Source organism: Zeus faber, assembly GCF_960531495.2.
Source record: "Zeus faber genome assembly, chromosome: 15".
NCBI classification, from domain to species: domain Eukaryota; kingdom Metazoa; phylum Chordata; class Actinopteri; order Zeiformes; family Zeidae; genus Zeus; species Zeus faber.
The window spans coordinates 18649184-18674298 of NC_137194.1; the positions used below are offsets into that span (position 1 = coordinate 18649184).

The 25115-nt window shown below is 43.9% G+C and overlaps 3 protein-coding genes across 6 annotated transcripts; 2 read left to right on the plus strand and 1 right to left on the minus strand.

The window, feature by feature from the left end:
- The first annotated feature begins 864 nt into the window (after positions 1-864).
- lemd1 (LEM domain containing 1) lies at positions 865-8248 on the plus strand. Of its 4 annotated transcripts, none has more exons than XM_080014931.1 (7): positions 865-1178; positions 2164-2281; positions 4424-4567; positions 4661-4725; positions 5143-5208; positions 5375-5576; positions 6022-6585. In XM_080014931.1, exons 1-6 carry the CDS (start codon positions 987-989, stop codon positions 5555-5557), a joined length of 768 nt encoding a protein of 255 aa, XP_079871057.1. In that variant the 5' UTR covers positions 865-986; the 3' UTR covers positions 5558-5576; positions 6022-6585. The 4 variants fall into 4 exon arrangements, with proteins under 4 accessions (XP_079871057.1, XP_079871056.1, XP_079871054.1 ...); XM_080014928.1 differs by lacking the exons at positions 5375-5576; positions 6022-6585 and adding exons at positions 6860-6924; positions 7724-8248 and having other exon boundaries at positions 866-1178; XM_080014930.1 differs by having other exon boundaries at positions 5375-6591.
- Positions 8249-10733: 2485 nt separating this feature from the next.
- Positions 10734-19066, plus strand: pm20d1.2 (peptidase M20 domain containing 1, tandem duplicate 2). The gene is made up of 13 exons (XM_080014922.1): positions 10734-11071; positions 12174-12254; positions 13626-13861; positions 13964-14050; positions 14194-14327; positions 15281-15400; positions 16635-16710; positions 16853-16914; positions 17009-17087; positions 17190-17261; positions 17412-17577; positions 17694-17793; positions 18762-19066. The coding sequence occupies exons 1-13, from the start codon at positions 10852-10854 to the stop codon at positions 18889-18891; spliced, it is 1563 nt and encodes a 520-aa protein (XP_079871048.1). The 5' UTR covers positions 10734-10851; the 3' UTR covers positions 18892-19066.
- Positions 19067-21616: 2550 nt separating this feature from the next.
- LOC307241238 (acidic mammalian chitinase-like) lies at positions 21617-24581 on the minus strand (the record flags this gene model as incomplete). Its single annotated transcript, XM_080015278.1, has 9 exons — positions 21617-21772; positions 22329-22445; positions 22599-22781; positions 23395-23518; positions 23598-23722; positions 23820-23985; positions 24069-24125; positions 24223-24414; positions 24559-24581. The coding sequence occupies 9 exons, from the start codon at positions 24579-24581 to the stop codon at positions 21617-21619; spliced, it is 1143 nt and encodes a 380-aa protein (XP_079871404.1).
- Positions 24582-25115: the final 534 nt, after the last annotated feature.

A 25115-nucleotide genomic window follows, 5' to 3' on the forward strand; every position in this document is an offset into this window, starting at 1 on the left:
CTACTGTGTGTGTGTGTGTGTGTGTGTGTGTGTGTGTGTGTGTGTGTGTGCGTGCGTGCGTGCGTGTGTGTGTGTGTGTCTGACATTGAAGTTACCGTGCGGTTCCCGTCTGTGTCCACCGGGGGGCGGCGGTGAACATGCGGTTCCACAGCAGAGGAGAGGAGCGTCAGGCCCAACTCGGGACACGCGTCCGTGTGCACGGGAGGGGGAAATGACACCTTGTACGGGTCGCCGAATACTATAAAAAAAAAAAAAAAAAAAAGCAAAATAAATTCCAATACACCTGTGTTCAAATGTGAACACAACTATATATTTTTTTTTTATAAATATATATATTTATATATGATTTGAAGCATACAGTAGCACACACCAATACAGAAACAGAATGGCTTTGGGTAAAATGTGTAGAGATGTTGCACCTTTTACAAATGTTAATCAGTTTAATCTTTTTTTTTTTTTTTTTGTGGGAGATTCGGCAGAACACGGCATAAGTTACAATAAAAAAAAATATATAATAATAATAATAATAAAAAAATTAAATAAATAAATAAATAAATAAATAAATGAATATGCGTTATGTTTTTATGCATTTCCAGATGATTAAAAACACGAATGATGAAACGAACAAAAAAAAAAAAAAGAAGAAAAATAAATCCAAAACGTGTGGGCCCGTAGGAAATAAACGAATGAATGCACGATTCTGGGTGGACGTTCGACGTCATTCATTCATTTTGATCAACGCAACGACAGCGGCAGGGAGCTCCCTGATTGGCTTGATTAGCTGTCCATCAATCAATCAATCAGTCAATCAATCGGGGCGGGGCGGGGCTTGCAGCTGCCGGCGTGTGTGTGCGTGTACGTGTACGTGCGTGCGTGTGCGTGTGCGTGTAGGTGTGTGTTTGAGGGCCGGCCCGGGCGCACGCGTCCTCCGTCTGTTGACCGGCCGCGTCTCAGTTTCACGCTGGGTGGGTCAGCTCCTCGACGCCATGCCCGCGTTTGTGGAGGACCCGACAAAGTTGTCCAAGTCCAGACTGAGGTCCGAGCTGGTGGCCCGGAGTGTCGGGCTGCCGCCCGCCGAGAGCAGGAAGGAGGTTTATGTGGAGCTGTTTTTGAAACACGTTGACCGGGAAAACGCCGCTGATTTCTCTAGCGACGAGGAGGAGCCAGCGCACCATGCTGTGAGTTGACGCCTTCTTGTTTTTGTTTGTTTGTTTGTTTGTTTTTCATAGTTATTCGCAGTTCGGTGGTGGAGGTAGTTTCCACCGGTGCCGGTTCTGGCTGTTGGGGCTCGTTCCAGCACCGTGTGTTGCATTTTGAAACGGCCCGTGGTGCAACACGCACCTGACACCCACAGAACGGACCCTAGCCCTCAAGTATTTTATTTTTTTAATTTTTTTTAGGTTGGTTGGAAAAATGGGTCGGACGAGTAAAGGGACTTTTTGCCCCAATGCAAAATGTGTGAACAATGTTTTTGGCAGCTTTTTTTTCCCCCCAGACAAACGCTGCTTTGAATGCATTTGAGCCAACATACTGCAAGGTCAGCAGGTGTCTCTGTGTGTGTGTGTGTGTGTGTGTGTGTGTGTGTGTGTGTGTGTGTGTGTGTGTGTGTGTGTGTGTGTGTGTGTGTGTGGCTATTTTGTAATCTGGGTCACTCGCCACCAAGGCCCCCCATTGGTATACATTTACATATGGGACATTGCTGTAGTGGAGGGCTGCATGTCTCACTATGTGCTACACACACACACACACACACACACACACACACCTGTCACATGCACTTACCACTGCCAGGAGGAGCTGAGTGCAGCTGAAGATCACGGCACATCTCGGCACATCTATTCTTAGGTCGTGTTACGAAACGATAGGAGGAAGGCTGTGTTTATTTTTGTACTTTTCCTTATGATTATCAGTATAGTTCCAAAAACAAAATCCCTGCACATCTCAATACGTTTTGAAACCAGCAACAGGCTGCACCACCATCCTCGACTTGTCATAATTGGAATCTTATCAAATCTGATGACAGGAAACTCTAATTGTTTTGCGATAAGTCGTTCTCTGCTCTTATGCTTCCTCCGGCTGCAGCATTAAATATTGCGTTGTAAAACATGTGGGATTTACGTCGTTGACGTCGTCTTCTACTGTTTTTGTTTTATTTTTCACCAGGAAAACAAAAAGAGGAAGGATCTGGACGGCGCGGAGACGCCGGACCCCCGTGGGTTGACTGATGACGAGCTCAAGGCTGCGCTGCTCCAACATGGAGTCAAAGCCGGACCCATTGTCGGTGAGCAGATCCGTCTTCCATCCACTTTACACAGCGCGTTGGGAAGCGCAACACGCATCGGGTAGCGTTACTAACGCCCGAGGGAGTGCAATTCTTGGCGTGCAGGGGATTTGATTTTTCTAAGTTTTGAAAGTACTTGGCACACACACAAGCAAAAGCAAAGCAAAGTAAAACAAGACAATGACCCTGAGAAGCCGATCGACATGCTTTCTCCCTGCGTGGGTGCGGGAGAAGCTCTTGAAAAGCACAACTGACTTATTTATCCAAGTTAAAGTCGCACGCTGAAGCTGCTTAACCGAGTAGGAGGTTTGCAAAAAGAACATATTAGTCACAAAACCTTTTGTGTGGATTTTCTCTCTTTCTCTCACCCGCGCGCGCACACACACACACACACACACACACACACACACACACACACACACACACACACACACACACATGCCTTGAGGAGCTTTTATAGATTTTATACTACATTTTATGTCACAAAAAGCAGACACGCAGAGCAGACTGGCTGGCAGATTGCTCTTGATGTTGCTGGAGCAAAGGAACGAAATGTAGCAAATAAACAAGCGAAGGAAACTCGCTGCTGTGGAAACTTTTTCGTCCCCGTGTTTTTGTTTACGTGCTCGATTACTTCATATGAGTTTCCTTTTTTAATTTTGTGGCTCTAGCCCTGTCATTATTAATTCACAGTTGGCCTTGTGTGAGCCCCGTCTCTCTCCTGTGACCTAAATTAAAGTTTTATAATGCACCAAAGTTGCTGCACACTATTAAATACATAAACACATAACACCGCCGGTGGTTTATTAAAAGTGAAGTTGGACTTGGCTGGAAACTTCAGTTCAACCAGACAGTGGAGAGTGCCTGTGTTGAACCGTCTCATGTTTTGTTAAGGTTATCAGGTTAGTCTAACCAAAATTACCCTTGACTTTCAAATATAATATTACTGTTATTGAATATATTCACTTTTATTGGCAAGTATTTTTTTTTTTTAAATATGAAACTTGTGTGATCATCTGTGGCTGCCGTCTTTTTTTAAAAGTGTCCCAAGACGTTTTCCACCATCAATGGTGGAACAGTGGCTAAAAAACAGTGACAATTCCAGCTTAAGTGGCCTAAAAAGGCGGAGGGCAGACCCCCTAACCAACACGCGCTCCCCTGGTGCTGCCGGCGGAAAAACATTAACAAAATGCAGCGTTCTAAAAGCAGTGTACTCGGAATGCTTGTAGCACTGACTGCAAACGACCTCAAATCACCTCACGGTTTGAACTTTGAGCACAAGACAGCCTGACTCTGAGGCTGGATATAGAGATAAAAAAAATAAAGCTCTTTGATGTAAGAAGGAGCCAAATCCGGCACTGCTTGGCTAAAATCGAAATGATGTGCTATTTAAATAATTATAGAGAGAATAGAGCATGAATGACAATGACCAAGGGCACAAATGAAGGGAATGGTCTCATCTGGGATGTTTTCTATATTTTAAGAGGAAAACACTGTTTGAACTTACACAAAAAATACTGAATACAAAAACAAATTTAACCCGAATTTCGACCTGATCGACTTGTGCCACCGCTACGTCCCCGGACTCTTTCGGACTGGCATCAGGAGGGAAAAGCAGTCATCTCCTCCTGAAATCATTTAGGAAAAGCAATATAGGACATGAAAAATAACTTATTTTTCACAACATGAAGTCAAACAATAAAGTCAGTGTTTTGTTGTTGGTTTTTTTTTTGTCAGGTTGCATGTCAACAAACCCCCATGAGGCATTTTCAAACAGTTTGATGTGTGAAACATGTGTCCAGCAAGCAAAACCAAGGCTTTTTTTTTATTATAAAAAAAAAAAAAAAAAAAAAAGAGGGGGGGGTCGTCAATATTTTAGACCTTTTTGATATTGATATTAACTATGCATGTTGTGTAAGCCTAAAAAAAAAAGTCCTGATACAGTAAACGTCTAATGCTAACGAATGAGTGAATGCTTGTGGAGAATGAGTAATGAGCAGGACGGCCGGTTTTCATTATTTGTTCCAAATGATCTGAAAGCCCGACACTGGCGGTGCAGTCTGGATAGTAAGGGGTTTTCCCTTTCCCCGCTGCTGGAGGCGCTCGACTCGGACCTTTTTGATTTGTCTGTCTCTGTGCCAGGCTCCACCCGGGCCCTGTATGAGAGGAGGCTGCAGAAGCTGCTTCAGAGCGACGTTCGGCCCTGTGTGAACGGAGCGGACGATGCGGTTCTGTACTCTGACAGTGAGGAGGAGGAGGAGGACGAGGAGGAGGAGGAAGAATCAGGTAAAGCTGAACAACGTGATGTTATCCACACGCATAGATTCCATAAATCCTCGAGGGTGATAATACTTTCATGGTTTTCTGTGACTTGTGCAGATTTGGAGCAGGCTGGACAAGAAACGCTTTCACATTTGGAGCAGACCCACGAAGAGAGCTGCCAGGTGAGTGTCTGTCTGTCTCAGTGCTACCCCCCACACCGCCCCCAGGGCAGGCTCATCCAATGGGCGATAAAGGCCGCCATCCCGGGGGGCAGGCGTAGAGAGGGAGCGAGGGTGCGCACCCGTGTCCCTCCCTGACGGCACCGACGATGCGTGTGCCAGCAACCGCGTGCCTGAGACAGGCGTGGCAGAACAGTGTGGATTTTATTTTACGTCTCCTTATGGAACCAAACTGTGATGGGGACACTTTCCCCCCCCCCACCCCCCTCCTATTGACCGTTCGCTTAGAGTGGTGAAATGGCTCGAGCCGGCCCTCGTTACCCTTGTAATAGCTTGGTAGTGCGCTTGCAGCTCCCTCAAGTGGTCACATTTTGAAGTTTTTGATTCTAGTGTTTTTTTTTTGTTCTTAACATTTTACAGGAAGAGTTGCCATCACAAAATGACGACCGTTTTCACCACCGTTGCTTTTTAATGTCCTCAAAAATGGTAAATCCAACGTGTGTGTGTGTGTGTGTGTGTGTGTGTGTGTGTGTGTGTGTGTGTGTGTGTGTGTGTGTGTGTGTGTGTGTGTGTGTGTGTGTGTGTGTGTGTGTGTGTGTGTGTGTGTGTGTGTTCGCTCGCCGCCCTCCACAAATGTGTTTGTGCCCCTCAGCGCTGGGAGCCCAGCTCCAGAAAAAATGCGCGGAATGCGGTGCACTCCCGATCGGAGCCGAGTCGAGCTCACTGCTCGCGGATTCCCACCGGGTTTAGCGCCGTGTCCTCTGCTGGGCAGCCATTAGGATCAGGGGTACGCGAAAGCCTTTCCCCACCTCTGGAAGACATGAACTACTGTTAGGTCACTGCTTTCTCCCAAGGTGGATATGGGTTGTTTATTATTATTATTATTATTATTATTAGGGAGCACTGTTTCATTGTTGGCTGCATTTTCACACGGGTATACGTAGGGATGCACAGGTGCTCAGGAACTTGTACTGGCATGAATACTCTGAGGTTGTTCTATTGAGGTCCCATTCAAATTGAAAAACACCCTCAACTCTCTCTTCCACACACACACACACACACACACACACACACACACACACACAAAGAAGCATGCCTGGTTGCGTTTTATTGAAGCTCGGTGACAGTTTCACATTATCTGTTTTTCTGATTTTGTTCAAACAAACCAGTCAAAATCAGCCCCTTCACTATTATCGTAACTGAAAATGTTGCTCTTTGAATCCGTATTTTTATTTATTTATTTTTTTGGCCAATAGCAACGTTGACGTGACGAGCAATGTACCCTAAACCCGCCAACAGGTTCCGCCTCTGGCAGCCAGGACCGATGGCTCCACCTCCCCCGCCTCTGCCAGGTCTCGCACCTTCAGCATCACTCAGTTGGTGGAGGAGGCGAGTCAGTCACATTGCAGTAACTAGCGGGCAAACAAATGAACCCCCGACTGTTGTATTCCAACGTATGTAAAATGAGTAATACGTCGTTTCACCGTGTGAGATACAGATGGAGAGTCAGAGTTCTCTCCTGTCCAAGTCTAGAGCAGATCTGGAGAGATGGGGTGTGCAGGAGGATTGCCCGCAGGCTCATGTGGTCAGTGGTGCTAAAACCATCTACGTAAACTCTGGTGGTGGGTGCTGAATTGGACGACGGTTTCGCCGGCCTCTGAGCGTGCTGTTCGGTTTGGGTGCGCAGGATTAAGACCGTACAGCTGTGTGGTGTGATGTACGTTGTGCTTCTTTTCCTTAGCCGAATTTGCCAAAGGGAGAAAACTACACCTTGAAGAACGAGACGATCTTCTACACGCCCCCCGCCGCCCCTTACAAACAGGAAATCAAGGCACATTCCTCCTGTTTCCACTTTGCTTTTACACGGTTTCTCATCTCTGTGACTTATTGAGCAAAGTCCGTGGACGTGGCTTTTTTTGGTGGTTAATTTGCGACCTGGGCTGTACGATCTATATATACTGTAGATGCACCTAGTGGCTTCTGACCTTCTCTCTGTGTTTAAAGCTTCAGACTATTAACTATTGATCATCCTTCTGACTTCTCTCTTTGAATGGCTCGGCTCAGACATCGGTGACCACAAGTTGACCATGTTTTTATTTTCTTTGTCCTCTTAAAAAAAGTTTCTACTTTCCTGCAGGAATGTGTGGAGGGGGTTCTCGGAGGGACGTTTCCAGCTACTGGACCTTCACCTACTGGCATCATGTAGGCACAACAACCACAATGATTTGTGCGTGCGTGCGTGCGTGCGTGCGTGCGTGCGTGCGTGCGTGCGTGTGTTCAACTCACAGCCCATGACCCCTGTGCATAATATTGCATTTTGTATCTTTTTTTCTCAGACTGTTACTTTTTTTTTTTTTTTTGTGCTAATTGTCTGTAGAGAAATGCACCAAATCTCACCAGAACAAATTCCTAGTACATCAGTTCTTCGACTTAGTTCTTCATCTACTAACGACTAATCCAAGATACGAGTGGCGATAGTGGCGAGAATTTGTATCGACTTGCGACCGACTGCACCAAGATACGAGCGTGGAAATTTGCAGTTGGGGCGTCGGCGGCCAGTCAGCAATCGTGTGTGCATGTAGTTCGTGGCTTATCTATATATTTTTTTTATATTTACTGTGTTTGTGCTGTGTGTTTTGTTTATTTTCACCCTTCATGATTTCATAATTTATATGGGAAAGATTGCTTCGACATACGACTGTTTTAACATACGACCGTTCTTATAGAACGAATTACAGTCGTAAGTCGAGGTACCACTGTATTGTGGATGTAAATACCCTCGAAGTACTTGGTGGAATACATTGATTATGATTCTGGTCATTTTAACTTAAAAAAAAAAAAACTTGCACAGTTAAATATCATTCTGTTAATGGTTGTGCGGTGTCACTTCTAATCAGGAATTGGCTATGGAAATGGTGTTTTATAACAATGCACAAATTACCAAGTAGCTCACTGGTTAAAAAAAAGAAGTGTTTTTAAATGCGTTTTGTGACTTCTTCAGCGCGACCCGTCGGAGGCCGATCAAGGGCGCCGCGGGGCGACCGATCCAGTACAAGTACCCGGACCCCCCCGCCAGCCCCCTGACACGGGAGAGGGAGGAGGTGGAGCGCCGCCTCGTGCCCGTCTACATCCAGATTTTGGTCTTCGTCATCGTGGCCTGTCTCCTCTACCTCGTTTACGCCTGCATGGAGGAAACGTCCTACAACCCATTTATGTCGCTGCTGGACGATCTGAGTGAGGAGGCGCTGACGCTTCGGGACCAGACGCAGGACGTGGCCACTCTGGACTCGTTTGATTAGGTTGTTGTTTTTTGTTTTATTAGTGCGACAGTCTCAATTGGTTCTAGGGGTGGCAATCTCTAGGCACCTCACCATTCGATTCTGATTCAGAGGGCTACACATTGCATTTTAAAACAATTACATTTTGGATTTCTATACATTATTTTTTCTCACTGTGTGACTACTTGCTGCTTTTTAAACATACCGTATTTGTATTGATCTATAATTAAAATAAACAGATGAATTTACTTCTGTCTTTTATTAATATAATAGTAACAAATGGAAGAGATGTGTCAACTGAAATATTAACCAGCATGGCAAGAACCAACAAGGAAAAAAAACAAAACAAGTGTGCCTGTAGCAGCATCCTTATGAGTAATAATTCATTAATACAGACTTCGGCATGTTCTGAATCACTTGGTAAAATAGCTGCCCTTATTCACAAATAAATTATAAAGACTTCTCCTCAACTTAAATCCTCCTGTTAGGGTAAGCATAGAAGAACAAAAAAAATTGCTGTATATCAAAAACAGCTTTCATACGAGAACAATATAGAATTCTTCACCAGCTCTCAAAGATAACGCTTTCTGTGGAATATGTGCGGGGGTGGAGAGAAGACAAAAAATAGGCCCCAACGAAATACAGACAATGCACGGAAGTTCAACATAGTCAATGCTTAGCTGGTGAATAATGGAATGTGTAAGTTCTTGTGTAAGAGCAGGAGCTGGTCTACATGCTCCTGTGACTACATCAATCACACACAACATATAAACCACCGACAGGCGAAGTGAATAACATTGCTCGTCTCGTTCCAATGGCACCTGTCAAGGATATATTAGGCAGCAAGTGAACAGTCAGTTCTTGAAGTTGATGTGTTGGAAGCAGGAAAAATGACAGGCATAACTATCTGAGTGACTTTGACAAGGACCAAATTGTGATGGCTAGACGACTGGGTCAGAGCATCTCCAAAACGGCAGGTGATGAATCACGTTTTCTTTCACATCATGTGGATGGCCGGGTGCGTATACGTTGTTTACCGGGGGAAGAGATGGCACCAGGACGCCCCATTGGCAGAAAGCAAGCCGGCCGAGGCAGTGTGATGCTCTGAGCAATGCTCTGCTGGGAAACCTTGGGTCCTGGCATTCATGTGGATGTTACTTTGATACGTACCACCTACTTAAACGTTGTTGCAGACCAAGCACACCCCTTCATGGCAACGGTATTCCCTGATGGCCGTGGCCTCTTTCAGCAAGATAATGGGCCCTGCCAGACTGCAAAAAATGGTCAGGAATGGTTTGCGGAACATGACAAAGAGTTCAAGGTCTTGACTTGGCCTCCAATTTCCCTAGACCAATCCCATCGAGCATCTGTGGGATGTGCTGGAACAACAAGCCCGATCCATGGAGACCACACACCACCTCGCAACTCAAAGGATCTGCTGCTAACGTCTTTGTGCCAGATACCACAGGACACCTTAAGCGCTTTTGTGGAGTCCATGCCTCGACGGGTCAGAGCTGTTTAGGTCCCCCTCGGCATCCCCTGCAGTAGAGAAGACTCTGCAGAGACGCTGCTGCTTGCCAACTTGGAAATCAGAGGAAAGATCACCTCACGGACACTCCACCACCCGAGAGGGTACTCAAAGAGGGAGAGTGGTGAAGCACTATGGCACTTGGTCACTTCCTTTTCAGCTCTGGCCTAGGCTGACACGCCTGACATGGGCTGAAGCCCAGCATCAGTGAAATTGTGGAGCACTCAGCAGAATCCCTCTAATGCTCGGCGCAGCTCAGTGGCAGCCGGCGGGTCATTTGGCCGCTGGGGCGGCGCGGACAAAAAAAATAACTAACCCCAAAACAGCCTGTCTGCCAGCTCAGCTGCACAAAACACACAGCCACCCAGCAGCACAGTGACACGACTGCTGCCACCGAGCCCCACACAGAGGAGGTGCGTGGGGGTGTGCAGCGCGGCCTTCTGCGGCCCGGCCACCAGAGGGAGCCTTCGGCCGCTTTAGGCGTATGCTTGCCAAATATTGTAAAATCTTTGTTGGAAACGTGAAATAAAACACAGGATCTGATGTCGTGTCTCTCGTGCTGACGTTCGGTGAATCTACAGAGTTAAATTCCACGTTAACAGCTCTTCGATTTATCATTTTCCTTCTATGACGGCGTTCGTCTCCGAATGTGAAATCGAAAAACCCCTTGAATCTTGAATCTTGAATCTGGAAGTTTGAATTGACTCATCACTCTTATTCCAAATAGTCTCCCACACACGGCGATGTCTCTTTGACGTCGCACAAATCGAAGAGGGAACCCGGAAAAAAAACAAACAAACAAACAAAAAAAGAACGTGAACAGTTTGAATCAAACTTTGACGAACTCGAAAGGAACGAAATCACCAAAAAGGCTCGGAACAGCCCGGTCCTACAACACAACTACTTCTCCACTATCTTCTGTAATATTAAAAAAATAAAATAAAATAATAATAATAAAAATACAGAAAATGTATTTCTTTATTCACCAAATCAATTCAATTCAATCGTATTAATCTTGGATGCATATTTTGTTTGGGTTTATTATTTTAGAATTTATTTTTTCATAATTATAATATATATATATATATATATATATATATATATATATATATCTTTTGAATTTTTGTAACTTTCAGAATTAAATACAAAAGTAAATAGCGATGACAGGGTGGTTTTCTGCGCATGCGCCGTACGGAGCCAGGCGCAGGCAGCATGGAGTCGCCGGGGCCGTAGTGACGGAGCAGCGGAGCCGAGGTGACAGCGCCACCTCCACCGCCACCGCCACCTCCACCTCCACCTCCACGGCGCCATATCTGATCCAAAATGACGGACCGCGGAACGAGATGCAACGCGTTGAGATTTTTGAAGCTTCTGGCCTTTGCCCTGTCGTTCATTGTGCTGGTGTTGCTCGCGGTGGCGAGTGTCAGAACTCTTACGCTGGATGTCAACGCGGGGCTGGAGCTTGCGCACTGGGAGGAGACGAAGCGGTTCAGCCTGGAAATGGGGCAGCAGCAGAGGGAGCAGGTCCTGGAAACTTTCAAAGGTCGATTCGAGGCTTTGGTTGCAGTATTTCACTCGCTTTACACGTACACGGGGGGCCTGGAACAGGTTTTGGAGTTCAGTTGCGCCTGGATGTGTTTTCTAGAGAGAGATATAAGAGACAAGGTGTAGTATCCCCCACCACAGTACTGGGTGGAGTATGTAGAGTTTTGGGGTGGATCGTTGTATGTTTTGTTGAAATGTCAGACTGCATGCAACGATCAGCACGTTCAGTGTTGTTTTGTACATCTGGACTGATTTGTTTTAGTGTAGGAGTGATCACAATGGAATAAAGTTGATAGGGTGCATTTAGGATTTAGAATGGCAGCTAATGCCATATTATATATACTGTATAATGCAATATATATTATATATACAGTATAATACAATATATCATATATAATGTATACACCTTCTGTATTATATATACTGTATAATGCGACATATATTATATATACTGTATACGCCATATATATTATATATACTGTGTAATGCAATATATCATATATACTGTATATGCCATATATTTTATACTGTATATACCTTATGTAATAAACACTGATCAGCCACATTAAAACCACTGACAGGTGAAGTGAATAACATTGCTCATCTGGTTCCAATGGCACCTGTCAAGGGGTGGGGATATATTAGGCAGCAAATGAGCAGTCAGTTCTTGAAGTTGATGTGTTGGAAGCAGGAAGAATGGACAGGATCTGAGAAACTTTGACAAGGACCAAATTGTGATGGGTCAGAGCATCTCCAAAATGTCAGGTCTCGTGGGGTGTTCCCAGTATGCAGTGGTTAGTACCTACCAAAAGTGGTCATAGTAAGGAAGGAAGGACAACCGGTGAACCGGCAACAGGGTCATGGGCTCATGGGGCAGCAAAGTCTCGTCCATCTGGTTGGATCCCCCAGAAAAGCTTCTGTAGCACAAATTGCTGAAAAGGTTAATGCTGCTATGATACGCCAAAGATGATGTTACTGCAGGGTCAATTTTAATGCCAGAATTTGAATGTATTTTGAGAATACAAATGTACTTGCAAATTGTATGTTGACACTTTTTGATGTATTTTTTAAATTGAATTACATTTTTTTGCTTCGTACAGAGGCTATTCGGATCCCCACTGTGTCGGCAAAGGAGCTCAACTTCACTGCTCTGCTCGAATTCAGCAGGCTGTTACGGAAAGGTGAATACATACTGTCTCATCCATATCATACACTGTATATATCATATATTTCCAAACATCTGTCTTTCGGCCCTTTACAAAACACACTTGCAAAACATTATGGAAGCAGAATTCAATCTGCTGCTTTTATACAACTCAGTTGGTTGTATGTTTTCCATCTTGCAGGCATCTAGTCCCAACAGAAACAAATCATTGTTTTCCTCCAGACCGTCCGTTTCTCCTTTCCCGCTTCTACCAGGACTCTGAGTTTTTATGTCCTCTTATAACTTTTACCTGTGATAAATTCCTGCCAACAAACGATCCATTTCCAATTGATTTCATTTTGGAAAATAGTTTTGAAGTGGCCCTAGCTTTCCATTATTAATAACACCATTGATTCAACAAAATGTTAAACAGAGTGACAAGTGATCAATTCATCTTGGATTGTGATGCCAGACACACAATGCAACACTAGCACTCCATGTTGTCAGATGATTATAATATTTGTTGCATATTGAATTTTGTGTTTTGACCCATAACAGGCTTCAGGCTTAATAAAAAAACCCTCTATAAAATAACCCAAACCCTTTATATTGTTTGGGGCCTTTAGTGGAAGACAGTATTATTGTTCTTATTTTCATCTGCCCACGCGGTGGAGGGCTAATTAGAACGGGGACTTCACAGTCATCTCGTGGTTCGTTTCATCCGGGGGGATGAATTCAGGAAAACAAATAGAAATGCCAAACACCATTTTTTGTTCTCGTTTTTTTTTAACGAGGGCACTTTGACGAGGAATCTCTTTGCAGAGATCTCTCTCGCACTGTGCTACGTCGGAAGGGGAAGCGTCACAACAGGTGATGCAAGCAAGAGTTTGAGAGGCACGTTTTGTTCTCGGCCTGTCCCCAAATTCATCCTACTTTTATTCACGGCTTATTATAATGTGTTGGCTTCTATTGGCAGCTGTTGTGGGAGCGGCGGGTGCTTTTCCTGCTGTGCTGATAATCATGTCAGGATTTTTTTCTTGTGTGTATCGTCATTGATACGATTGTTTTCATTGTACGTTCTACTGAATATTTTCTGAATGGTGACAAATTAGTTTACCATGGGGAGTAATGCACACTCTCGGTAATCTCAGCCTTTCGTGAGGCGCAAGATGGTGCATGAATTGAAAAATTAGAATTATTGAAGATAATTATTTTTTTTTTGTCACAATAGTTTCCTTCGCAATAGCATTAGAGTCTGAAAACACTGTCTGTTACCATGGTGACCTGATTAGTAATTGTGCCGGTGATAAACACAGTATGTAATACTTAATGCTACGAAAATGAATAAGATGAATCATAAAAAATAGCTCAATAAAGCGTTCAAGCTACAAACCTGTTTCCGTCTCAGCTTTCCCAACGGTGTTTACCTCGAGGCTGGTCCACCACGAGGTGATCGCCAACTACAGCCACCTGCTGTGGGTGCCGGGCTCCCAGCCGGCCTGGCCTCCCTACATGCTGCTGGCCCACATCGACGTGGTCCCCGCGTCGCAGTCCGACGGCTGGGACGCGCCTCCCTTCTCGGCCCAGGAAATGGACGGCTTCATCTACGGCAGAGGCGCCATCGACAACAAGCACTCTGTGATGGTGAGAGTTTTGTGAGTCGGTCCTTCCACTAAAAATCTACGCGGTATTTCCTGGCGTTGTATTATCATGGTGATGGTACTAATTGTTGTGTTTTATCTGCAGGGAATCCTCCAGGCTCTGGAGTATCTACTGATGAAGGGTTACGCGCCGCGGAGGGGGTTTTACATCGGCCTGGGTCACGACGAAGAAGTACGCGGATTACTCTCTGAGGGCTGAAACGTCCCTGTGTTTCCGCCCAAAATGCGTGGATCAACAGTTGAAACCCCAGATTAACACAAGCGTCTACGTTCATGTCTCTGTGTCCGTCCTGGGAATCTCTGCTTCCCGTCAAGGTGGGGGGTCAGGCGGGGGCCGTGAGCATGGTGCAGGCGTTGAAGCGGCGCGGCGTGCAGCTCTCATTCGTCCTGGACGAGGGCCTCGCCGTGCTGGACGGAGTCATCGGAGGCCTGGAGGGACCTGCCGCTCTGTGAGGACCTGCCACCGCCCTGCGCCGGCATGAATGTGTTTCAGAATGTGTTTCGAATAGTGGTGTTGACCTGAATGCGGTTGATCCGTGATCCGTACGGAAACCCCCCCCCCCCCCCCACCCACCCCGCCCACGGCTCGGCACGCATGTGCACCGTGGATTAATTGCAAAATTTAAATCATAGTCAAGTACAGTTTCACCGCCACTGTTACTTTTTAAAGTCGTAATTCCCTCAATCTGGATGCAGGGCTGCGGTGAAATGAAGGCGGACAAGACGGACGCGTGCTGTGTTTTACTCTGAAACGTAATGTTTGGATTACGGTTCGTCGCACTATGTTGCTGCTACTTTACCGCGCGTCGTGAATGAGCCGTGGATACAGCTGATGTCGCCGCTATGCGTCACGCGTCCTCAATGTCGGAGCAGTCACGATCTGCTAGTGGAAAAAAATACAATGTGAGATGCAGACTTCTCTACAAAATCGACTCGAATCGACTTGTTTTTTTATACACGTGAGAAATTTAACATGATATTGGTTACTTATTGGAATTAAATTCAGTTACTGGGGGCGAAACTTATCATATTTTATCATTCACTACCATATTTAAAGGAAGAAGGTATCATGCGTGCCTCATATTGCACTTTAATTTAACTTGAATATATGTGAGTATTAAATATTTAATATATTTTAGGATCTTATTTAAACATTGGACATCTTGAATGTTGTTTTAATTTAAGACCACGGGCAAAAGTCCCTTTCTTTAAGTCTTTTATAGAATTAATGGAAAGCAAAGTTATTTTTGGCTCCACCCTTTTTTTTTTTTTTTTTTTAATTTAAATGTTTTTTCCTGATCCGTGATAGGATCCGAACCGTGAGTTTGGTGATCTGTTGCACCCCTGGTTTCGAGCTATGACTTGCGTGGGCTATTCCAGTGGATGTGATCCTGTTTTGCAGAATTGGAATAAGTGAGAAGGGCCAAGCCACCGTGAAGCTGAGCGTGACGACAGCGCCTGGTCACTCCTCCATGCCTCCCAGAGAGAGCTCCATCGGCATTTTAGCCGCGGCTGTAAAAAGGTGCGAGGGAAGGCCTCTCAACGCGTCGTACGTCCCGACATCTTTTGGGGGAATTTATGTTTTTGTCTCTTACATCTCAATTCAATTTCAAAGCCCTTTAAAAACAAAATTGTAACCTTAAAGTGGTCATCCCTAAGAATTTTTTGTATCCCGTATTTGATACTTATCTGGCATAAATTATTCCTAAACTGCCACTTTCTAAGAAGCAGCCATTCACTGTATTTGCCTTATGCATGTGCTCCTCTATATGCTGTCTCCATTGTTGGTGGCGGGGTCCGCCGTTCCTGATGAGAATGCAAAGATCAGATAAAAGATAAACTAGCAGAGCTAGTTGGGGTTGACAGTAAATTGTTGAAATGGATTAACATTTACAAAAGAGAAGAGCACCCTCAGATAAAATGTGCTATATACTGGATGGATAGATAGATGGATAGATAGATGGATAGATAGATAGATGGATAGATAGATGGATAGATAGATAGATAGATGGATAGATAGATAGATGGATGGATGGATGGATAGATAGATAATAGATAGATAGATAGATAGATAGATTTTATTCATATTGTCTGAGATACACACAGCACTCAGTTTTTCATTAACAAAAACAATAGTATAATAATTAAGGTAAGTTTCATTTAGGGGGATATACATGTATATTTAATACAACATAAACAAATAATTATATATAATATAATTGTTTGTCTATGTTGTATTAAATATACATTTAAATATATATAATTATGGAACCCAAAATTGCGATTGTGGCGCTGCCCCTTGCGGCCGCCTGCGCGAGCACCTTGTGTAGATTACGCACATTCAAGTAATTTCAGTATTTTTACAGCTTATAGAGCTTATTGTGCGTAATCACCGGGTGTCATGACATTTCACTGCATATATATATGACCGTATGTATATGTATGTGACAAATAATCTCTTGAACTTTAAATAGATAGATAGATAGATAGATGGATAGATAGATGGATAGATAGATGGATCGATAGATGGATCGATAGATGGATCGATAGATGGATAGATAGATGGATAGATAGATGGATAGATAGATGGATAGGTTTATACAGAAGGACCATTTTAGAGTGACGACAAGGGTAAACCTGGATATCGGGAAAAAAAAAACGTAACAGTTTGAATGGAATTCTGTGACTTGCCGTGTGTTCCGTCCAACACAGACAATTGAATGGATTTCCACTTGAATCTTCATCTGTTTCCTCAGGCTAGAGGACAACCCAATGCCCAGGCTCTTTGCTCATGGGCCTGAGCGTGGGACCTTTGAACACTTAGCTCATAAAGTAAGAAACTTGTGTCAGACTTCCTGGTCGTCTACTGCTCTCCCATAAAGATGTACTCGGTTAAACCTTTTTATTTATTTCGTCAACCCTGTTTTGTTCCTTTCTTGATTTCCTTTGACAACAACCTTTTCTGACTTGACAGTTTAACTTCCCGTTGAAGTTTTTGATGTCAAACCTGTGGCTGTTTTCGCCACTTCTTGGGAGGTAATTATGCGGCGTCAACATTGTTTTTCACGCATCAAACGGAACAATTTTCTTGGTGTACAGTAAATAATGCATGTCAAATGTAATGTCGTAGAGTAATGGAAAGAAAACCAGAGACCAATGCTTTTATAAGGACGACCACGGCTGTCACCATGTTTAACTCAGGGGTGAAGGTAAAGCTGACATCCAGTAATGTCGCTCATTTTTAGGAGATTTTGAATTTAGCGGCCCGGGATCTTCTTGGAGATGAAACTAAGTGTTCTCCCTCCTCACAGGAAAACGTCCTCCCCTTGTACGCCGAGGCTTACGTTAATCTCCGGATCCACTCGGCACAGTCATTACAAGAGGTAGCCGTCAGCCGTTTGGCATTCAGGGATCTTTGGAAGCGGAAAAATCCCAAATATATGGAATAGAATTAATATTGAACAATAATAAGGGATCTGATCATTCGCATTGCACAAATCATGATAACAATTCACTTAACATCATTCGTCTAGGTGCAGGACCTCATCCACGCCACAGTAGGGGACGAGCGTGTGAAGATGGAGTTGGTTGACGGCTTTGACCCGCTGCCCGTCAGCTCGTATGACGAAACCAGTTTTGGGTTCCAGATCATCAAGAAAACGGTCCTGGACATGCATCCAGAAGTCACCGTTGCGCCGGGTAAGACGCCAAATGACACGCCAACTAGAACGCTCCTGGGATGGCGGGGCTCATTTATTTTCGTGGCGGTTCCACGTCCCGGTGCGTTTTTGATTGGAATTTTTTTCTATGTGCAGGCATTTGTATCGGCAACACGGACAGCCGTCACTTCAAAGATCTGACTGACGCTACTTATCGTTTCGCCCCGACCTGGATCAGGCCGGGCGACGCTCAGAGGTGAGACTCCTAGGTCCTTTGCCCCGATTTAAGCATATTTAAATTCTGCAGACAATGTCAAAATGTGAGGGAAATGTTGGGTTTCCTGTATCAGGACAAGGGATGTGCCCTGTTGAATGTATTGCATAGAATTATCTCTTACCTCCACAATGAGGATATGAAACAAAACCCGAGCACGTGCTAGAACTGTCTGACCCGACATAAGAAAAATGTCTTGAGTCTCGGAGCGCAGATGGTGCCTGGTGTGCCAATTGCTCATTTGTATTTCAGAAAGGAAAAAAAAAAAACTGTATTTGTGCCTGTTTGCAGTTTGTAGAATTAAAACTCCAGGTTGATCCCAATTATAACCAATGCTTTAATTTCCCAAAAATTTCATTGGTTTAATACATTTTCGCACACTTGTTGATTATCTGATTATCTTTTAATTTCCTTCACTGCTCATGGGTCGGTGCCAGTTGTTACCTCTGTGATCTCTAACTGTGCTCCATCTGAGCACATGAATTAACCCATTATTTCCAACTTATTCCCTTCTCGGTGGCTCTTCACCCGATAAGAGTTATTATAACATTTTCCTTCCTCTTAATTCCTTTAGTTACCAGCACATTTATAAACGATATGCCCAAGCTCTCCTATTAGGTTTTAAGCCAGGCGCGAGTGTGGGGTGAGTCATTTATGGCGTGGTTCTGTAGAAACTACTGGTTATCACTTGTTACAACCGAGTCATTTCTATAGAAATGACTGTACAGCAGGTTTTAGAAACCTCTCCGCTGACATCCATTGTGGTGGCTTTTTTTTTTTTTTTTAACAAACTCCCTCCTGATTTTAATCGCCATTGGAAAAACGGCTGTAAACTGTAACATTTGTGCTCATAAAGGAATTGAATCTGAATTTGTAGTGATTTTCCATCACGCACTGCGGTCGCATTGTTAAAAACGTACGGTAATAAAACAATGACTTATTTTTCTTAGGTTCCATGGCATCAATGAAAGAATTTCAAAAAAGAACTACGAGGACCTGGTCGTGTTTTACTTCAATTTGATTCAAAACTGCGATATCCGGAACCTTCCGCAACCTCATAGCGCTGCACATGAGCTCTGATGGAAAAGGACTGTCAACGGCTTGTTTGTTTTTTAGAATCTGCTGTGGTGATCGTCTCACGTCGGCCCTACACTTCAACTGTGAAGAGAAAGCTTGAATTTCAAAATATAATTCAGTGTCCTGCATTTTGACATGTAAAGTTTTTGACTGTTTAAAATTAAAGTTTTAAACTGCAATGCCAAAATGCCGTATGGAGTTGACCGAATTTATTTCCTGCTCATCGAAGATCTTGTGCTGTCGGATACATTTCTTAATCGAATGGAATTCCACAACAAACCAACATTTAACAGATGGAGGCATTACTAATTCGTTCATTCTGAGGAATTATTGTTATTGTTTACTGTGTTGGCCACGTTAACCCAACGCATGTTTTTTCTGTTCTATTGGACGTTAGACTCTGTTCACCAGCCAACGTGTTTACTCACACACTGACTTGCTGCCATTTTGAACTAAACAGGCATCCGTGCCATCGAGCTCTGAGCCGCCCAAAAGTGTTTGCTGCAAAGCACATGTATCGGTATATTTTGGAAGATGATTCTCATGGCGATCGGCACTATTTAGCAATCCTTCACAATACGGGGAGTCCTCTGATTCAATTTCCTAAGAAGAAACATTGCTTAATGCAACTTTAACAATAGATCATTTTGTACAGTATGTACCGTGCAACTGCACCTGTTTTCATGACCAGAAGGCACATTGGCAAATAAAGTAAATCATTACATGTTATAGTCAGACAAAATATGTCTTTATGTTCAGAGAAAGGTACACATTACACGTGTAAAATTGTGGATAACTCTTCAGGGCCAGTTACAGCATTTACAGCTATCTTGAAAGACTAAATTAGCAGGACACTGTTGAATGAATGTCAGGCCATTAGCACAGTTGTAATATGATCCGGGGGCACCGGGCTTAACGTAAAGCCCTCCTGCTTTCCCTGAGCAGAACTCGTCATTGGGTCTTGAATGGGTGGTGGTGGTGGTGGTTGTGTCAGGTTGACCTCCGGTCGATGGCACTAATACAGCCACTGCACCGCTTGCAGTTGTAAGGGCATGATGATCTATTGGAAAAGAACCAGATCGAGACATTATTTTCATTAGGATAAAGAAGGAGAAAAGAAGAAGAAGAAGAAACAGTCTATTTGTCACACACCACACCAAACTACAACACATGCTTGCACACACACACACACACACACACACACACATGCACATGCTTTGGATGGTGGCTGGTGAAATGGTTCCTCTGCATTTAACCCATCCTGGCCTGTCCTTCCTCCGGGGTCACAGCCAGGAGCAGTGGGCAGCGTACTTGGACGCGCCCGGGGACCAGGTGATAAGTGTCCATCGCTGGTCAGACGATGATGAGTGCATGTTTTTGGGGGTCCTGACTGACGTGAGGTGGAGGAAACCCCATGTGAGCACGGGGAGAACTCCCTCCAAAGATTTTCTATGGTGTTGAGATCTGGAGACTGGCTAGGCCACTCCAGGACCTTAAAATGCTTCTTACGAAGCCACTCCTTCATTGCCCGGGTGGTGTGTTTGGGATCATTGTCATGCTGAAAGACCCAGCCACGTTTCATCTTCAATGCCCTTGCTGATGGGAGGAGGTTTTCACTCAAAATCTCACGATACATGGCCCCATTCATTCTTTCCTTTACACGGATCAGTCGTCCTGGTCCCTTTGCAGAAAAACAGCCCCAAAGCATGATGTTTCCACCCCCATGCTTCACAGTAGGTATGGTGTTCTTTGGATGCAACTCAGCTTTCTTTCTCCTCCAAACACGACAAGTTGAGTTTTTACCAAAAAGTTCTATTTTGGTTTCATCTGACCATATGACATTCTCCCAATCCTCTTCTGGATCATCCAAATACTCTCGAGCAAACTTCAGACGGGCCTGGACATGTACTGGCTTAAGCAGGGGGACAAGTCTGGCACTGCAGGATTTGAGTCCCTGGCGGCGTAGTGTGTTACTGATGGTAGCCTTTGTTACTTTGGTCCCAGCTCTCTGCAGGTCATTCACTAGGTCCCCCCGTGTGGTTCTGGGATGTTTGCTCACCGTTCTTGTGATCATTTTGACCCCACGGGGTGAGATCTTGCGTGGAGCCCCAGATGGAGGGAGATTATCAGTGGTCTTGTATGTCTTCAATTTTCTAATAATTGCTCCCACAGTTGATTTCTTCACAACAAGCTGCTTACCTATTGCAGATTCAGTCTTCCCAGCCTGGTGCAGGTCTACAATTTTGTTTCTGGTGTCCTTTGACAGCTCTTTGGTCTTGGCCATAGTGAAGTTTGGAGTGTGACTGTTTGAGGTTGTGGACAGGTGTCTTTTATACTGATAACGAGTTCAAACAGGTGCCATTAATACAGGTAAGGAGTGGAGGACAGAGGAGCCTCTTAAAGGAAAAGTTACAGGTCTGTGAAAGCCAGAAATCTTGCTTGTTTGTAGGTGACTAAATACTTATTTTACCGAGGAATTTACCAATTTATTCATTAAAAATCCTACAATGTGATTTCCTGGATTCTTTCCCCCCATTCTGTGTCTCATAGTCGAAGTGTACCTATGATGAAAATTACAGGCCTCTCTCATCTTTTTAAGTGGGAGAACTTGCACAATTGGTGGCTGACTAAATACTTTTTTGCCCCACTGTATATATATATATATATATATATATATATTTTTTTTTTTTTACTTTTACAAATACATGTTAGATAATAAACATTTTTCCTAGTTCTCTGTTTTTTTTTCACCTGAGGCCAGGAGAGAGCGCAAATGCCCAGTGAGGGGGTAGTTTCCCTGTCCACAGAATTGTCCTGCGAAGTCATCCAGATCAACAGCCCAGATGAAGGCTCCTCCAAAATGGTTGTCCTTTAGGTAACGAACCTTTAGTTAAAAAAAAAAAAAAAAGTAAACAGATGCATACTTAACCAATGTTATCCGCTTAGTTTTCTTTGTACAATCTGATTATTACCTCTGCCAAGCATGTTAATCACTTCGAAAAGAAAAGGAAAAAAACAATGGTGTGGCACAATGCTATTCAGTTGTGTCACACCATTTGCCCTGTGCTTCCTTTCACACAGTTTGTAAACAAAATGTTTTAACAGTGCATTTTTTTACGGATTCTCACTGTCACAAAGCAGGAGTGTGAAAATAAAGAGTTCCCAAATGTAGCTTTCACTGGTTGCTTTTGCCATCAACTATTGCGATTTTTGCGGAAATATAGGGCACGTTTAAACTGTCTTTGGCAGAGTTTCTTCAACATAAATGATTCGTAATGCATTTCATTACTCCAAAACAAATGGCTCTGTCTGGGATCAGTCCAGAACGGAACCATCTATTAAAACAGCTTTCAGCGAATGGGGCTGACTTAGCAAAGTGCTTTCTAGTTTATAAAGAAATTACACAGTCATAGGTTTAAAGAAGCTGATACTGTAAGTACTTTATTCGCAAAGCTGTCCTTGTTGTCATATCCAACCCACTGATCTCCTTTGGTGGCATATGGAACTTGCTGATCACTAATCCAAGTGGCAGAAGTCCCCTGGAGAAAAGTGCAAATCTGAAAAAAACGAGGGGGTTCAAATATGAAATATTTATTATAATGTTACAATCAACACTGTCAGTTTTTCCATATGAATCAATTTGTAAGTACTGATCCATTCTGTTTAAAAACTTAAATCGTTTTCAATAGATGCATGGCCACCAATACTACCTCATAGTAGGACCAGAAACCAGGCTCTCTGGTGTAAGTGCCTGCCGCTGCAGGACCACTGGATGGGGCTCCAACTTGACTGGCTTCAGATGAAAGACGAAACGTTCGGCCGTAGGTGGCAAAACCCAGGTTGAGTTTGGCTACAGGCGCTCCTTGGTCACGCCAGTATTTCATAGCAAAGTCCTGACGTGGGGGCAAAGGGAGAAGGAAGAAAGCAGAAGAAGCTCAATTCCAGAACTTGAAGGCCGTCTCGTGCCATCTTGCTGCTTTTCAGATCTCAGAGTGTTCAATGGGATTTAGATATGGACTCATTGCTGGCCACTTGAAGTGAAGTGTGTTTCGAGTCGTGGTCAAGATGGAAGACCCATGACCTTCGATGGAAAAACATGTTTACGACACTGGGTTCAACATTAATCTCCAAGATACCTTGGTAATCTCGATGTCATGATGCCACGCACAGATTCAAGGCACTTAGTACCAGAGGCAGCAAAGCGAGCCCAAGATTCTTGACCAAGGTTCTTTCTCAACCACTCGAACAATCCTTCAAGCGCTACTTTTGATCAACTTCTCTCTGACGGCCATGTCCTAGGATGTGGGCTGCCGTTCTGTGGCTCTTGATAACATTGTGTGGACACCGAAACATCAAGGTCTCTGGAGATTCGCTGGCATCCTTGAGATTGTCCACGCTTGACTACCATTTTATGTCTGATTTATCTTTCATTTCTCCGCACTCAGGGTGGCACATGTGGTGACGCACAGCAGTACAATGAAGTTTGATTTTAGTCCCAATACTCACAGCGTTATTCTGAGCGAGAACTCCAGTCTCATGAGCTCCTTTGTATAGCGGGCTGTTATGGCCTGTGACGCTCTCCCATGTGCCATGAAAGTCATAGGTCATTACGTTAATGAAGTCCATGTACCTGATGAAATGACACTTAGGTTAACGTCGCAAACACAAATTCTACTCTAGTGAATGATTTGTGAAGGGAAAGCGTGTACTTAGAGATCTCTGCTATTTCATATCCAGTATCAATGTTTGCTTTCCCTGCAGCAACAGCAGCAGTGAGCATAAGTCTTGGACGCCCTGTGGCTGTTCCTTCTGCTTGATAGGCTGCGAGCAGCTCCTTCAGGACAGAAGAACACAGTCAGTTGTGCTTTGTTTCAGCGTTAATGTCATAAATCCTAAAGTGACACATACAGAGAGGGAGATCTGGATCTGACCTTGCACAGCAATGTGAATCGTTGCTTGTCCACCGGAGGGCTTCCCCGTGCTCCAGGGTATTCCCAGTCCAGATCCAGGCCATCAAAACCGTGCTTTCTCAGCATAGTGATGGTGGACTGGATGAACGTGTTTCTACTCGCTGATGTTGCCACCACATTGGTGAATCTGGTTACCACATTAATAAATGAAATAATGATGACATATAGGCTCACTTAGTGCTTTATATGGAATCCTCTAAAATATATTACTTTGCTGTGCCGAAGTTCCAGCCACCAACAGCCAAAAGTGTCTTCAGATTTGGGTTCCTGTGGAAAGATACAAAAATAGGTGTTTGCGCTGATTATTTCACATAATACATAATCAATTTAACTTTTCACAGTATTGTGTGAGTAATGGACAGACCTGTCTTTGAGTTCGTTGAAGGATTTGTAGAGCACTTCATCATTCCATTCAAAAGTGACAAGCTCGTTGGCGTCGTTGATGGCAGCGAAGGCATAGATCAGGTGGGTGCACAGGTCGGGATCTATATCAGTAGGCATAAACTTCCCAGATCCAGGTCGATACTGAGACCAGTTGGTGAAATAACACCCCAGTCTAAATGGTGACACTTCAACGTAAGGAAAGGAAAGTGTTGTAAAGGGATGTTTCCATCACTGTCTTTCAATCAATTTCAATTACAATGTGATCAAAATAAACGTCTTTTTTTCTGTATCGTCTCAATATTATTGGATAGCTCACCTGAATTTCCCAGCATCAAGCATAGCCCTTCAAAGAAGACAGTTAGCGATTAAGTCTAATCATAACATGAAATTCACTACAAGAAAGTATATTTTAACTTATGTCCACATCTGCCTCACCTGCAAGTAGAATAAGATTGTTCATGTTGATGCGCCCAGGATGAGGTAAAAAAAAAAAAAAAAAAGAACAACAACTTCAAGCCAGCTATAGATGGAGCAAAGGACAACATTTGCTTCTGCAGATGATAAAATACCCAAAATACAGAAATGATTAACCAGGGGACAGTCATTTGACCCTGTCCCAAAATCAGCTGTGATTGCTCCATTCAACTAGGGTAAACAAACAGAGTTGCTGAAGGACATTCAACTTCCCGAGCGCAACCTCAAAGCTTTAAATAATTATTACAATACAAAAAAAATACCAGAATAAATCCATGTTATTTAAACATTAACGTGAATGTGAAGTGCGTTATTTTTGCGAAATAAACATGCCATGGCCACTCCCTGAAGATTCAAGTTCAAGTTCAAAGATGGGATTTTTCCTCTTCTTTTTTTAAC